The 17779-nt window shown below is 33.1% G+C and overlaps 1 protein-coding gene across 1 annotated transcript in view; it reads left to right on the forward strand.

The window, feature by feature from the left end:
* LOC108911081 (sodium/potassium-transporting ATPase subunit beta-1) overlaps positions 1 to 13994 on the forward strand; it is a 56966-nt gene extending 42972 nt beyond the window's left edge. Inside the window, exons 5-6 of the mRNA XM_023455444.1 lie at positions 2293 to 2473; positions 13279 to 13994. Coding sequence (XP_023311212.1) covers positions 2293 to 2473; positions 13279 to 13430 — 333 coding nt within the window. The 3' untranslated portion in view covers positions 13431 to 13994. The remainder of the gene's footprint in view (positions 1 to 2292; positions 2474 to 13278) is intronic.
* The last annotated feature ends 3785 nt before the right edge of the window (positions 13995 to 17779 follow it).

Consider the following 17779-nt stretch of genomic DNA (forward strand, 5'->3'; position numbering starts at 1 on the left):
ACAACATTTTCAGCATTTACTTGGCTAATACCGTAAGTTTTGAAGTAAAATTAAATCGATTTTCGCATTTCTCGTCAAAAATATTGTTCGTATATTCAAAGCTGCATATTTTCTAAAATAATGGATCGATTTTCAAAAAGTAAGAATCGATGTATAGAGAATTAAAAGCCCTTTCTAATGACCCCCCCCACTTGACCCCCATTCCCATTTCAAAAAATTTGGGGGATGGCACCCCCACTTAGGGGGTTGAAGATTTTGCTATGCTTTTTACACCAAAAGTTGTCCCCCTCAGAAGCAAACTTTACCTGTTTTTGGATTTTGCCGAAAAGTTCATTACTACCCTGTGATGCCTTGCGGTACATTTTCGATGGGCTACCCTGTATTATGACTAAACGTTAATGTAGTTGAGGATATCTTAAAAACCTATACACTCAAACCCCAAAACTCCCATGACTCTACAATTCATAACCCCACGATTCCCTAACCACAACTTCATTACCTTATACTTTGATCTGATTCACCAAAGAACCGAGTGTTACAATCGATCTAGTTTTTTTTATAATTTTAATCGGTAAGACCGTTAGCTTTACCTTTTAGCTTTACAAGTACAGTACGAGGTGGTTGCGCGATCGGATTTCGTACATCATATACTTACGAGTTTTTGAAAAAAAAATTAATTTGAAGGATAGACCGAACTATGAATTAATCAATAAAACTAAAATAAATAAATGATTGATTAATGTTAAAAATCTCTCTTGACTAGATTAAATGAAATGAAAATCCAAAGGATAACAATATATGTATTACCCAACAAATTATATTACTGGAATGACTAGATCAAGAGACCGGACATGTGAAATGACTAGATCAATATATAGGATGCATTTTGGGTTTGAATACAAGGGTTTTTAAGGAGTCCTCAGCTATGTGATGTTTTGCAATAATACAGATTGCCTATGATTTATTCAACTGGCTATGGGGTTAAGGGGTTATAGGGTTATTGGGGTTTGGGTTCATGGGCTTATTAGGTTGGGATATCATTGTGTTAAATGTTTATGGGATTTTCTTAAGGTTATATGGTTTAATTGTTCAGAATGTAGGGTTTTTTTGAGGTTATGAAAAATCCTGTAGTATTTTTTGTAAAAGTAGAAAATAATTTGTACTAGTTCTCCAGGAGCAGATTCTTTACCCTTTTGATATCCAGAAAGTACATTCTTTGATAGTATAAGATTTCGCAGCACGATTTGCATTTGCTCGTTAGTTTTTAAATAAACAACGAGAATATAATACCTTTGTTACCTTTGTTGGAAAGTATTTTTTACGGATGAATCCGGATTCACGACTTTATTCACATAACCTACATTTATGGAATGATCATCCGCACGGTAATATACGAACAAATAATCAACATCGATTTATTGTTAATCTGTGGTCAGGAATAACGGGTCAACATTTAGTTGATCTGTATGTTTTAGATGATCGTTTCTTTTAAAATTCATACCAAAATGATTTCTGACCATTTTTAGACAACGTTCATGTACGACGTTGCCTTTAATGCATACAACTATTTAGATAATGTTTTTCTAATATGTGAATTGGAAGAGGATGCCAATTTCTATTAATTCTATAGATGACATTTTGTGGGGATTTTGTAAAATCGGTATATTCAGCGCTCGTACAAACAAGGGATGAACTATTGAACATAATTCTCTCTCACTGTGATACTGTTAGAGTAGCTGTTCCAAGTACAAAGGAATAACCTTAGTAGGCTTAGTAAGTGTATTACTATTTTTTTATCCTTTAATACTGATTGACGTTAAATTGGTATATGGTGGAAATGCCGACAGTATGCACTGCCATATAAAATGGCGATTTTCTCCTAATCCGATAATTTTACTGAATCCAAGCAAGAGTACATATTCCATAGGAAATCGTCTGAGGAAATCAGTTGCAGATTGCGATCATCATGTCTGTGAAAATTGTTCACCACTGGATGTCCCTCGTGTTTAGGAGGTAACGGAACTTACAATGCCAAAAAAAGAGTTATACACCACCAAAGCGGTAAATTCAAATCCATAGTTTAGAAATTGTAAATAAAGGCAAGTATTATTTTAGAAGTCTGTAAATCAGTTTTGTAGTACCAAGTCTCCTATGACAAAAGTTTATATGAAGTGCTGGCATTGTTTTAATCTCATCTACTCTTTACCGAGTTTTTCACCGAAAGTCCTGCAAAAATCAAACATTTAAATACGAAATGAATATAGTTTCCAGTGATTTTAAAACCTTTTTTAGAGAAATAAGTCCGAAAGGGAACAGATATGGGTTAGCTGCAATGGTCTGGACGACATAGACAGAGAAAATATTAAAGGCTTCAATTATTATCCTCGTGGATTCGCCGGGTACTATTACCCTTATAAGAACGTCCGGAATTACTTAAGTCCAATTATCGCCGTCGAAATACTCGATGTAACACGTAAGTAACTTAACAGCTTTTATTTTATTGTTTTTATTGAGATTCTAAAACGGACGCATTTCCGAAAAAAACAGAAAACTGAAATAGGAACTTATAAAGAGTGTTAAAAAAATGCGTAAAAAAATTTAAGTGAAAAGTGTACTGCAAAAAATAGGAAGAAATTCATAAGAACATATCTTCCAAACGGGTGACCAAACCAATTAAAGTTTAGTACAATTCGTACGATATTTGTTGAGACAGAATTCCAAGAACACCACTGCGTCACTTTTTCGGAATCAACCGCATTCGACACCCGAGGTAGAAAGACATTGGCGGCGTGGCATTCACCGTAGCAGCTTGCAATGCATACTGTATTTCGCAGTTACGAAGTCGTGTTTCTTCGTAACTTTTCTTGGAATTCTATCTCAACAAATATTGAACGTACTGTGTAGGATATTATCTAATAAGCATCTTACGATGCTTATTTACGATTTGAATTTAGCGACGATATATAAAGCAGCTAATTTAGGAGCGGATATTCAGGGCTGTCGTCATACTTTTTTGAGCAATATTTCTATATTTTGTAAAAAATAATCTAAAAGAGCAATTCGAATAAAATATTTACTTTTATTTATTTTCGACGGGACTCACTTCGAGAAAATTGCAAAGTTCGATTTTAAAACTTTCCTTGACGTTATAGTCCAGTAATTACGCTGCAGTTTTACGTATTTTGAGCTTTTCATTTCAAATTTTTCATTTGATACCTCGTATATTTGCCAACGGCACCGCCATATTGTAGTAAATTGGAAAAAAATAGATTTTTAAAGATATCTCGTTACTCGTTGCTTTTACAGCAAAACTAGTTACGTAACAAATTAAAGACCAGGAAATTTGCTACAAAATAGGTACCAACCATTTTTTTCATGAAACCGACCCGTTTTGGATAGGGGACTAACAAAGGTCACCATTTAACGTGCAATGAAAAGTAATACCCATTTCCACACAACCAGAGTATATAGCGCCGCGTTTTTTTTCTGTGGTTTCCCCAGTAGAGCTAATCCACACATTAATTGATAAATGAAAATTACAATAACTTATTTTGCTTTGATATCTCGGAGGGACCAGTTTTATCGATGTTTTTGATCGTTGAAGGCAACGAAGTATCAGACTCATGTGGGATCAATTCTTCTGGCGCAGTAGCTTTTTCTCTATTTTCTGTATCGATTTGATTACACAGTGGTTCGTATCAGTGTCTTCATCGTCATCACTATCTTTCAATGCTTGAGGCATGTTATCACATCTATTGACACAGTTTGAGCAAATTATAGAATCTTTTCTTGCATTTACAAGAAATTAGTTTAAGAAGAACTTCTGCAGCAGGGGCTTGGAGTATAATCAGAGGGATAAGACCATTTTTGTCTTTCTTCCATCCCCATTGACTTGCAGGTTTTTCGTTACCAATCCATTGCTGTACCTGATGATACATTCGAAACGAATGTTGTATTGCTGCTGTTTCTGTAGGAGGCAATGAAGCTATGTTAAATTTATTCTTGTATGCTGATTTAATCAAGCATTGGTGCCCATAAGTGTTCTGAGGTATAAATTGTTATTATAGCCGTAAAGTCTGAGAATAAAGTATTCTCCAGTTAGCTACATTTTCTTTGTCAGCATCTTTTTATTTAAATACTTTTATAGCTTCGTGAAGAATAGGGTTTTTTGCAACACATTAAAACATTTGAGCTTGCCCTGATTGAAAAGAGACGACGTCGTCAACTGTTGCGTCCGAGCGGTAGGCTTTTACATATTACGTACTTGGTAAACTTTGTAATTTCCGTACGTGAAACGGTTAGTTTTAAGAAAAAAATGAGGGAGACCCATTTTGTAGCGAAAATTGTGTAGTTTAATTTAATACAGAATCATTTTTGTTGTAAAATCAACCAGAAATAAGATAGGTATATATAAAAATTGGTTTCAGGTCACTTTTTTCTTTGAATAGCGGCGCTGGTGGCAAAGATACGAGGTGGCAAAATAAAAAATCGAAAAAACCAAATATCAAAACTTCCGCAAATTTTTCCAGGTAAATTCACGTGATTACTGGACCATTATGCGTACAGTGTGGAAACATATTAGGTCTATTAGATCTTAGTATCGTTTTTTATCTTTGTCACTGTATTGGAGTCGCACAAAGAAGACATATTTTTTGTTATAGGAACTCACGATAACGAATTACATTTTTGTAAAATTTAGAGAATAGCATTACTTTGTCAAAAGTAATGTTATAGCTATTAGAAACTAAACTATGAAATGTTAGGCCGGCTGCCAAAATTGCTAATAAAAACATATAATTATCTTTTACCTTGCTTATATTTTTTTATAGAACTGGACTACGAGAAACGTTCTTACAACTAAATGTAAAAAAATGTAACCTAAGAACTGCATGTGCTTAAAGTTGGTTATGATCATTTCAAATTCGCAGTGTACAAACTGACAGAATATTTAAATCTATACAAAATAGACACACTATTTTAAATTGCTATAAAAGAAGAGAGCATGGAAAGCAATCAAATTTATCATTGATCTGTAAACATTGAAAATCGAAATTTTTTTAAGTGTAATTAAAAGTTTCAAACCCACGCATGTAAAAGCTAAAACATTTCCATTGCAATTCAAAGATGCAAAGAGAATCATATGTCCACACAAATGGTTCAATTACTTCATCAAATACAATCCATTTCCATTTTCCCGGGCTTCCATTCGTCTGGAAATTTTCTCGAGTTATGTGAGGTGAAGGTATTTTCTAAAAATATTTGCGCAATTTATTTTGACGGGTAGGTATGACGTTACAGGGTGTGGTAATCGATAACATGGCGGGCAGCCTTCCTAAGCTTTGTGTATTTTCGAAGACTGGGGTGTCATTAAGAGGCAGTTCTAAGCGGTATGTACCGGCAAAATACATCAGACTCAGTGGCGGACATGCGAATCTTGAATAGTCTGTCTAGACTATTTCTAAAATAGTTGTTAAACGAAAGGGTGCTATCTGCTTGAAGTATTTTTTGAACGACTATTAAATAACTAAGTGCTTCTATTTTGATCGATATGATTTCTTATTCTGGAAATAAATAACTATGGTAGTATATTAAAAAAGTTACCGACTGTTATTATGATATTACATNTTACGTACAAAGTTGGTGTAGACTTCTCCTATAAGGCGCTCTTCAAAAAGGAGGACCCAATTAGTTGATCATCAATTATGCTACACCAGACGTTTATAGAAAATCATCGTTGAAAAGTAAATTCATTTTTGAAATGAGGATTCTCATAAGACCGTTTGTGAGAGTTGTGCATATTGTTCACTTCTCCAGTAAACAGCGACTCATCGGTAAATAAAATACGTCTTACTAATTGGGGCGGTGCTTGAATCCATTGACAAAAATGTACCCGTGAAAGTAAGTCATGCGGTTCCAGATGTTGAAGTTGTTATACGTGATAAGGATACAATATATTGCTATACTCTCCAAAGAAGAACATTCGTACGTGCTGAAATTCTCTTGATACTTAATTCTGGACTGTCTTCAATTATCTGCAAAATGTTTTCAGGCTCATTCAAATGTTGCTGCTGAGGACGTTCATAGTTAGTAGGCATTGTTGAACCATTTATGTTCGCAGATGTCGAAACACAGAACCAAATGCCGATACTCTCTACGGGCATCTCGCGAATTTCCATCACAAAATCCATAAATGTAAACTTTGTCAACATGTCAACTATCACTTGTTTTATCAACTAACATGTTCATAGCTAGCGAGATTGAATATTAAAATAGTATTTCTAAGCTTTACTCGGTAACCACGGAGAATTGAACCCATATATATATTATAACATTTTTTATTCAGAATGACCTCGGATGCTTGTTCCTTAAGTTTGTCTAGTACGTCATGCAACACCCTGTATATTTTCTATTTAACAGTTTTTTTATTTAATCGACAATATTTTGATGCTTCACTTCATTTTACCCGTCATATTCTAATAACTTTTTTACACGATGTATTCAATCTCTAATTTTTGGAGTAGTTGAACCAATTGTCCTTTTTAGAATATTAGATAATAAGAATCATTAATTCCATTTACTGTATAGTGGATCCCACATTGCATATTTATTATGTGATTTTTGTTACAGATTTATGGATGGGAACCACAATTTTATACCTCAGCTGTCGAAGGAATGCCACCTGATTTAGCTGAGCACATCAAGAGCGTAAGTACCCACAGAGAAACAAAAAATATATATTTTTTGTAGGTACATTTAAATTTTATATTATAGTTTTCTGTTGGTAGCCTTTGCAGCAAATTTGGTATTGACCTTTTTACCACACTTCTGATAGTAGAAATGTTTGTTCATATCTAAGTAGTTATGCGAAGAATAAATTTTCCTTTTGCTTCAGTCAAAAAGTCGAATTTAGTTATTTCTATTCACAATTCATTTAATCAACTCAGTCGAGTGGTTCTGTTAGGGTTATAGGTCTTCAGGAATAACTTAAAATTGGACATCGGGTCTTGTGGTAAAACAACTTGAGCACTGCATATAAACAAAATGAAACATTTTAAACTTTGAATGTGTTTGAATTTAATATAAACTTTGGTGGTTGATAACACATGTGTATGTAATTTTCAATTTTGACGGACGATGATCGCCGTCTGCAACTATTAAAGATAACACAGCCACACAAAAATCGACTTTCGGGCTCAGAGGTCAGACATGTTTATTATACGTTTTTTGGGTTGCTGAATCCGAATCCGAGGTCCATTTGACCCCATCACCTCAGGATATTTCATAACCTCAAAAAAAAACGATATTCTAAACAATTAAACCATATAACCTTAAGGGCCCCATATTCTTTAAATAGTGTTTTCCGCAAAGACAAATAATTTCAAACATTTAATAACCGAATAATCTAAAGCTTATCAAATAATAGGAATGTTATATCATGCCACCTGAGTATAACGAATAAACAGGTGCAAAAAACGATCAAACCATTAAAGTTTTAATNTTAAGAGGCAGTTCTAAGCGGTATGTACCGGCAAAATACATCAGACTCAGTGGCGGACATGCGAATCTTGAATAGTCTGTCTAGACTATTTCTAAAATAGTTGTTAAACGAAAGGGTGCTATCTGCTTGAAGTATTTTTTGAACGACTATTAAATAACTAAGTGCTTCTATTTTGATCGATATGATTTCTTACTCTGGAAATAAATAACTGTGGCAGCATATTAAAAAAGTTACCGACTGTTATTATGATATTACATTTATGCAAATGTGAGCTACTGAATTGGACTTAGCTAAGGGGTGATAGCTAACATCAAAATAAAGCATTTGGACCCAACATGCCTTATGACTTATTTTGACAACTTTCACGATATTTCAAAAAATAATTGGAATGAAACTTAACAACACCCGGTATAACGAAAACGAGTAACATGTTGGACCCAAACGCTTTATTTTGATGTCAACTACCACCCCTTAACTAATGTTCAATTAATTACGAGTCACCCTCCCTGAATATATCTCTAAGCAAATTTTCTACAAATTCATGATCATTTTTCCGAGATTCGTTTCTATTTGTCATTAATTCTGTCGATACAAAATAACGGTCTTGACTTGCTGCAGTAGTTGGGATATTTTCAAATATCTAAGTCGTGTATTATCAGATATATGTTACATAATTTTATGGAAACATACAGTGAGCGGCAAAAGTATGGAATATATTTATTTAAAAATCAGATATTTGTTATTTGAAAAATCGCTCGGACCCGTCGAATTATATTTTAAGTTGAGCATTTTCTGAAGCAATTTTCATTTACACAGGGTGGCCCAAAAAAAAAAATTATGAAATTAAGCCCAACTTTTTTTTGTATTTTTATTCAATTCTCCATGGAATTCTGGTTATTTTTTATGTAACATAAACTCTACCTATTTTTAACCGTTTTCGAGATAATGGCGTCTGAATATAGAATACGGAAAATTTTCAAAAATTACCCTGAGCTTTACCCTGCTAGTTGTAAAATAAAACCACGTTTATTTTTCCACCTTAGATTTGTGTGGTTCACAGAAAGTTGCTTCAAATCAGAAAAACTCATAAGAAATAAGTGGTTCGGTGATTTATTTTGATCATTAGGACGCAACGACTAGAATGTAAAAAATATAAGAGATATTTAGGTATAATTTAATTAAAAACGCATAATTTTATTGTAGAAAATATGATTTTGTTAAATGTCACTATTTAAATTACGAGCCAGGTTATTTTGCAAATTTTTAGCACCGTTTCGTGTTTTTTTGTAAACATAAAATACAAAAACACAAAATGTATTTAGCAGAAAGTACACCAGTTCCCACTGACTTTGACGTTACAGTCCCTACCTATCGAGAGTAATTTTTGAAAATTTTCCATATTCTATATTCAAATGCCATTATCTCGAAAACGGTTAAAGATAGGTATAGCTTATGTTACATAAAAAATGATAAGAATTCCATGGAGAATTGAATAAAAATACAAAAAAGTGTGGTTTCCATTTAAAAAAGGTGGCCCTGATTTCATATCTTTTTTTTTTGGGCCACCCTGTACAAATGAAAATTGCTTCAGAAAATGCGCATCTAAAAATATAATTCGACGAGTCCGAGCGATTTTTCAAATAACGAACATCTGATTTTTAAATAAATATATTCCATACTTTTGCCGCTCACTGTATATTAACATCTTGATTCAGTGATTTATAGTCTTAAGTTATTATAGTAAGTTCTATCGACGCCATTCATTATATGTTGGTATATAATGGTTCATAAACGATAAAGGGATAATAGCGTATAAAGGCAAACATTTATTGATGTCAGAATAAAGGTTTCTAGTCTCAGATTTCGTTTCATTTCTATGGAGAAGAGATCAAATTTTATATTGTGTGAATTTTACTAGTGTTATTAACGATCATTTACTTCGTTATTAGAGCGTTTTTACTGAAATAAAAGTAACTGAAAATGCTTTTATGGTCGATGTATCTGCGACACAAAATGCACGGATATCGATGTAATTTTAAACCTGTAAAACTTGAAACCCCTGTAAAGTTAACTTGAAGTCTAGAGTGTTCAACTTCGGAGTTTTATTTTATTAAAAGCGATAATTTTATAGCTAAAAATATTATGGAAGTTCCAGCTTCTGTAGAATTTCAGCATCAGCTGTCAAAGAATACTATCGTGGTTTATTTGTTTCAGATGTAATATATTCGCATTTCTCAAAAAAAAATCGATAAATAATAAAATATTGTTATCTGATATAGACTTTTTTTATTCACTTTTGGAATTACTTAAATCATATTTAATCAGTAAGAGCCAGTGCGCTTTTTACAATGGCTTTAAATCTTTAAATCTGAATTTCTAGCTTCTTCCGGTGTACCACGGGGTCCCGTTCTGACACCATTATTATGAATATATTTATAAATATTATAACTGTTGTATCTTGCTTGCTTTATACGTTTTTTTTTAATTTTCATCACTGTCAAAACCTTAGTAGATTGTAAGACAACTCCAGGATAATTTAAACCTATTTATCCAGATGGTGCAGTGAAAATAAATCCAGGGAACAGATTTTTTTTATATTTTCGGATCAAGAATTAATGTGCCAGAAGAGGAAACGAGTTTCATTATGTTTAATTTTATTCATATCCCTTAACAAATATATAAACAAAAATTTGAATCGTTAATATTTCATCTACCTGGTATTTTTTTGGTCGTTTCATTTGTTGATTTAATTAAATTATATGTTATTTTACCCGATATTGCGTTGACTAGGTAAATGAAAAATTTACGATCGTCCAGAAATAGCAGCTCGCCCAACAGCGAGAAATGAAAATTTGTTCTCGTGCTTGGTTATTTCCCCAAGGTTATTCAACTGCAGAGCTCTGCCGTGACCTATTTTTTGTGTGCTTTTCATTAGGATGGGCACACCCTTTTCATTCTGTACTAATACGTCAGAGCACCAAAGAGTGACGGTTTGCATGTACAAATACATATAATTAATTCAGTTTCTATTCGGGGTTTTGACAGAATGAAAACGTAGCTATCTGCAATTGGTCGCGCCTGGTTTCACAGATATAGCATGCACATTGTTTAGAACTACCTGCTTTTATTTAGGTTCCTCTAAACAACGGTGACTTATAAATGATGCGAAACTATTGGTAATCTCTTATGATTTTTGCCACGAAATATCTTTCCAAAAAGTCTCATGGGCCCAAAAGAATACAGGAGCTCTAAATACTCGTAGATATTAGAACATTTTTACGAAACTACTATGAATTGTATCTCTAAATATACTACACAGAAACATGTTTATAACAACAATTTAAAACCTTGGATCGACTTAGAATCCACTCGCATGGTTAGACACAAGAGAAATCTTTGGAAAAAATTTAAAGGGACGAACTACATCTCTGATTTTGTAGCTCACCGTCGCTTTTCCAACAATCTCAAGAAACATTTAGCAGCATCTAAAAAAGCTTATGAAGAGTTTGTCATCAGCAGCGGGAATTCTAAGCAGTTTTTCAAATATATTAGATCTTCTTTAAACTCTACGGTTTCTATACCTCTTCTGCGTGGAGAAGATGGCGAAATACCAAGACACTTCGGAAATACTTTCTCTCGCCTTCTCCAAGATTTATACTGACGAACCTTCTTATGATCTTCTTCCACCTATTATCGGACCACGTGTTGTGTCCTGTTTGGAGAACATTGAATTCACTCCAGATATAGTTAAAAAGCACTTGATGAAACTTCGAAAAGATGCTTCCCCTGGTTTGGATGGCTTATCGCCTTATCTCCTTCTAAAATGTGTTGATGCCCTTGTCTTGCCTTTGTCTATGATTATGTCCGAGTCATTTTCAAGCGGCTTTGTACCGTCTATGTGGAAACAGGCTTCAGTTACACCGATCTTCAAGAAAGGAGACAAATTGGACCCTAATAACTACCGCCCAATCAGTCTTTTACCCACAATTTGTAAAATCATGGAATCTATCATTGTGGAGAGTATGACAGATTTTTTACTACAAGAAAACGTTATTCCTGCACAACAACATGGATTTATTAAAAACCGTTCCACATTAACAAACCTAATCCACTGTGTAAACGACTGGTCTCTCGCTCTAGACAATAGTGATCCTATAGATGTAATATACCTTGACTTTTCAAAAGCTTTTGATAGGGTGCCAAGAAGAAGACTTTTACACAAACTAGACCACGTGGGCGTTCGCGGTACTTTACATCAATGGATCAACAGTTTTCTAACAAATAGATACTTTAGAGTGAGAGTAGGCGATTCTTTCTCCGGCGATAGACCGGTCCTCAGTGGCATACCTCAGGGTTCAGTTTTAGGGCCCCTACTGTTTATTATATATGCCAGTGATATTCAATATCACGTCGAGAATAAGGTATCTTTCTACGCGGGCGATACTAAACTATACGCCAATCCTGATAGTAACCATGGATCCCTCCAACGAGACTTAGTGTCCATTGCGAATTGGTGCGATGAATGGCTACTTCCGCTAAATGCAGACAAGTGTGTTGTTCTCCATATCGGCCATAGAAATCCCAATTGTGTGTATTCCTTACATGGACAAGTGCTAACTACAGTGACTTCTCACAACGACCTAGGTGTCATAATAAACTCCAATTTGTCATGGTCAGATCATGTAAACTTTGTGTGTAAACGTGCTTACTCTAAACTCTATTTACTGCGAAAGTCGTTCACTAATTTATCATTTGATGTGGCGTGTAAACTATACTGCAGTTATGTGAGGCCAATTCTTGAGTACGCTGGTTCTGTGTGGTGCCCTGATCTCATTCGAGACCAGCAATCCTTAGAAAGTGTTCAACGCTCTGCGACCAGGCTTTCTTTTGGACGAGTTCGACCTTCCTATGTGGAACGACTTTCCATGGCCCATCTCACAAACTTCCAGCAGCGTCGCCTTCGAGGTGATTTAATTATGACTTTTAAAATTCTTAAATTTAATTTCGGCAACTTGTCTTCAATCTACTCATTGAATTGTGATAATCGCCTCCGTGGTCATGACTTAAAGTTAAAAAAAGAAAATTTTAAATCTAGAGCTAGGCAATACTTCCTGTCCAACAGAATTTTTACAATTTGGAATAATTTACCAGCTTCAATAATTGGTGCACCATCGCTTAATTCATTTAAAAGTAGACTGGATGCTCACCTTTTGTAATAGATATTAGTTTTAAGTTAATTCTTTAATATGTTATGTTTATTATCCCTATTATGCTGTACATATTTTGTTAATTTTGGGTATAATAGGACGTAAGTCCTCTGCCCTAACCTATTTTGTAATAATAATAATAATAATAATAATATTTTCTTCAGCATGAGCAACAGCAAGATAAAATAGGCATTTGTGTATTTAGTGAAAATCTTTAGTAAGTTTAAGTTTATTCCAGAAAAATGATTTTATATGCATGAGTTTGAAACCTACTTAAAACTTATTTATTACTTACTTACCTACTTATTCAATTCCGAAAACATCATTGATTAATTTGATTACACAGACCCGCAAAAAAGAAAAGTGGTCTGTTTCAAAGACTGGACCTATCTATCCTAATGGATTTTAATCCGCTGAATCCGAATCCATTGCCAGAATTGCTTTATCACCCACCATTTTTTGAAATCGCAAATGTCTAAAAACGTCACATAAACTTCCGGCTAGTACCATGGCGACTGGTGTTATCTTGCTTTAAATTTTATTGAGTAATCTCAAATTTAATTTTTTTTTCAGCAAATATCATAGTCAGTATAGAATGCCGCGCTTGGGCAGGCAACATCGAATACAGAGGAGGATCGTTGAATCGAGCGGGTTCCATAACCTTTGAAGTGCTGGTTGATGCTGAAGGCCAGCAGTCGAAAAATAACACTGCCACCCCCATGTAATATTTTACAGAGCGTTGAATATAGGCGTAGTACTTATTGTAATTTTTATCGTTTAAGTTTTTAGGTTGTGCAAACTTGTTCGTTTTGTCTCAGTGTCTATAACTTATTTAATAAATGTTTTTAGTTAGTTAATGTGTAAATAAATTAAGGTTTTTAGATGAAGTGGTGCTTTTTGCCTTAAAACAGTGTTAAATTTGAAGATGTCTGATTCATGTTTTCGCCATCAAAAGCACTGCAGATGTTTTATGTTTTTAAATTTATATCAGGATTTTATCGCAACTAACTTATTGCAGTGGTGGTGCCACTAAGTTGAACACACGGTCTAATAGGGTGTGAAAATAATGTACTTAATTGAAAAGGCTAATCGAATACATAATTTAAACAATTTCAAACAGAAAATACAAAGTTCTTTTTCTGTATTAGAGTGTAATTTGGAACAAAAATAAAAATTTGAAAAAGTCATATACTCCAGAATCGAAATAATCTCGATTGTAACACATACAGGGTGTTCCGAAATTCATACAACAAAATTTGGTCACATATTCTTAAGACAAATTTAGGGGACCCGTATTTTTTATTTTTGCCAAATGGCCCCTTTTTTCGGAGTTACAGCCACCTGAAGTCCGACCCTAAGAATAATCTTTTTTTATATCTCAGAACCCTGTTGTACCAGAATCACTAAATTTGGTACACAGGGGTTTTATGACATGTGGAATCTGATAGTGCTACGTTTTTTGGCGGGGAACCCCCTTAAGACAATTTTTCGTGGGCCCCCTTGTCTTTGGAGCCAAAAAAATTTGGTTGCATATTTAAATTTCTTAAAAATTATCAGTCCACTAGAAAGCAATTAAATTTAGAAACTGTTTGTCTCTTTATACTTTTTTCGTAAAACGCAATGTTTTCGAGTAAAATGTCGAAATGTCAAAACATTGCGTTTTACGAAACAAATATCAAGAGACAAAAAAGATTCTAAATTCAATGGCTTTCTAGCTAACTAATAATTTAAAAAAAAATCAAATTTGCGACCAAATTTTTCTGGTTCCAAAGACAAGTCCACGAAAAGCGGGTTTCTCGCCAAAACGCGTAGCACTGAGATTCCACATGTCATGTGTGCCTGTGTACCAAATTTAGTGATTCTCGTACAACATGGTTTTGAGATATAAAAAAGACTTTTCAGGGGGCTGTAACTCCGAAAGAGGGGGCCAGTTGGCCAAAAGAAAAAATACGGGTCCCTTAAATTTGTCTTAAGAATCTATAACCAAATTTTGTTGCATGCATTTTGGGACACGCTGTATAGTAAAAGTATTTAAGGAAAAACACACATTATTATTACTTACAATAATTTTTTTTGATATAAAAATTATATCATCTTTAAAGATGACTTCTACTTCAAACAGTGATAATTTTCTAATTTAAAAAAAAATACAACGAATTTTCTCGATGTATTTACAGTAAAAAGGGAAAAAGTTAAGAAAAGTACATGGAAACTGTTTAAAACTACAATCAATATTCTGTTGGCCTTTTTATTCCTAGTAGTATAAACTTGACTATAAATTTCACTTTTTAGAGCATTTGTTTTTATACTAACATATTTTATATAACATTTACTACTGAAATTTGTATATTCTTACCTTAAACATTTAAAATCCACTATCTTAAGAAAATATTTTCCTATGACATATTATTAATACTTGTTATTGAAGAATATTTATTCTAAATCAGGTTATTAGTAGATGTTAAGTAATAAGTGCACTTTTACAAGGAGGATCAAATAGATTTCATATTATATAGGAATTGTAGTAAAATTTTTTCATCTTACTTACGGCGACGTATCCTTATCTTAAGGAGTATTACATTAATTTAATTTAAAACGTGTGAGCTTTAATTGTGATTACTAGAGTTAGGTGATGATTAAATGACGTTGAATTTATTGCCATAATGTTATGGTTTTGTTTTTATTTTTGTCCTATGGTATAAACAAAAAATAAATGTTTTATAAGCATTATGTTTTAGTTTCAATTTGAAGCATTCCTTCGTAAATTTAAGAGAATAACTAGACATATGAGGAAAAAAGATTGTATTAATTAAATAGTTAGTTGGCAAAGTTTTCACATGTTTTTAAAGTGTAGATATTGCCATTAAATATGAAAGAGGACATCTCCTCGACTTATTTGGCATATTCGATTTCTTTTAAGACAATTGTGTATCATGTTTTCACTTTTATAGCTGAAGTTCGTTCCGCACAATTGTAGATTCCTGGGACATCCAGCAACGTCCATGAATGGACGTTTTGGAACATTTAGGCTGTTTAATACATACCTACACTGGATGTTCATTGATCGATATTATGGTAGTCGATGAACGTCCGTTTAAGCATGCTGGACATGCGATGGGCCCCTTAGGGCATTCATTTTTTATTTTCTACACAAATGAACGTCTCTGCATTCAGCAATGATCCATGAATGGATGTTTTGAGACATCCTAAGGATATTCCTGACCTGTAGAAAATATAAGTACAGTAGATGCCCCAGAGTGGACGTTTTTGGGATATTCAAAGTTATTAATATTTTTTGTAAGAAATAAATGAAATTGCACACAAACAAAAAACATATATATTACAATGTGTATACCTATACAAAAAATAAACTTATTATACCTATGAGATAATACTGGAGTTGATATGAAGTAAAAAAAAATGTTTTTAGTAGTATTATTTATTCTCCTATTGCATTTTTTACTAGGATGCTGTAACCAAAATCATATTCCTATTTCTGCTTTCTTATGGAGATTTTATTCCACTTTCCACAGCAATTTCAAAGCAAATCTTATAGTACGTTCATTAAAAATTGTCATCCCTGGAGTACCTATCACATTAATTTCATATCTATTTCGTAGTAAGCTGAAAATTAGTTGTGTTCACTATTTTGTTTCACTTTTTTATATTTGCTGATCGTTTGTTTGACGACATATCAATTGGCACCAAAACTTACTTCATAAACTCTTATTTTTAGGGAACATAATTGGATAATCAATGATAATTATAAAACATGTTTATATTGAAAATTATAATCTCTCCATACATTCTAACCTAATACTACACAACACACAACCAAGAGAAATGAGAAGTTATTTATTATTTTTTGATAGTACCTAGACAATACCACCATAGAAGATTTACCGCGATATTTGGATATGAGTTCGTTTAGCAAGAGAGGATTGCATGAGAAGAATTAAATAGAATAATTTTTTTTATTTGTTAGTAGATACTTGTAGTAGATAAATTTGGCGCAAAGTTAATAAACATTTATATACCTGTCCATAGTCGATTTTTGAAAGGATTCCGAACTATAAGCTTAGATGTTGCAGTATTTTACTTAGGTGTCCTAATAAATCACATCATTATTATTCCTATTTTATATTAGTGGCCCTAAGGTGAGAACCCAGCGTATTTTTAAGGTCATTGAAGAGATATTCCCTCGACCTAAAACGCACTTAAAATGGAGGTGTTATAAACACCCAAAAACTTAGGTCTAAATACTACTTTTTGACTTATTGACTTGATTTTATTCTAACTGAACTGAACAAACTGAAAATAGCTGGAAAACTGTGTTCACATATCATTCTCTTAAATCTGTGAATGTACTTTACAAGAAAAGTCTTTTTATCTAGATGGGTCAATAATAATATACGATAAAACAGATGTGTCTACAGGAAATTGGAGTGATTAGGATTTGCTGACTATTGATCCTGTTTCAATAAAAAACAGTTTTTTGTGCGTATTTCTTATTGCGGAAAAAACTAATATTCGTCCTTGGTCGTGACACAACTAAATTGGACTGCATATTATTAACTATCTGTATGAAAAATATGGTTTTAGTTAAACAAAAAAAAATCATAATTCGCCTGTTCCTATTGGGCACTTATTTTAAAGTGCTTTGTTTATGTAGAAACTAAACAGGTCATGAGAAAATAATTGCAGTTATAACTTATAACTGGCTACTGCTAATGTAAACGTGTGTTGGGTTGCCTGCTCTCGGCAGTATGTTGTAGTTGAGTCTTGAGCTAAAAACATATTAAACAACATGCAAATGTTTACATTAAAATTATTTCTCTGTCATGTCAAGGCAACTGGGGGTTTATCAATAATTAAAGATTGGTATGTGAAATTTGTTGTGTAAATTCTTATGAAGACTTATTTACATATTTAATTGAGAGATTTAATACAGGATCCTATATTTTATATTCCTTCTTTGAAGGTGTTGAAACTTGTTATCATATACTTTAAATCTGAAATTTTCATACATATATTTTTAGGTATTTAATGAAAGTAGCACAATTCTGTTAGATTT

The sequence above is a fragment of the Anoplophora glabripennis genome, unplaced genomic scaffold (assembly GCF_000390285.2).
Source record: "Anoplophora glabripennis isolate ALB-LARVAE unplaced genomic scaffold, Agla_2.0 scaffold614, whole genome shotgun sequence".
Lineage (NCBI taxonomy): Eukaryota > Metazoa > Arthropoda > Insecta > Coleoptera > Cerambycidae > Anoplophora > Anoplophora glabripennis.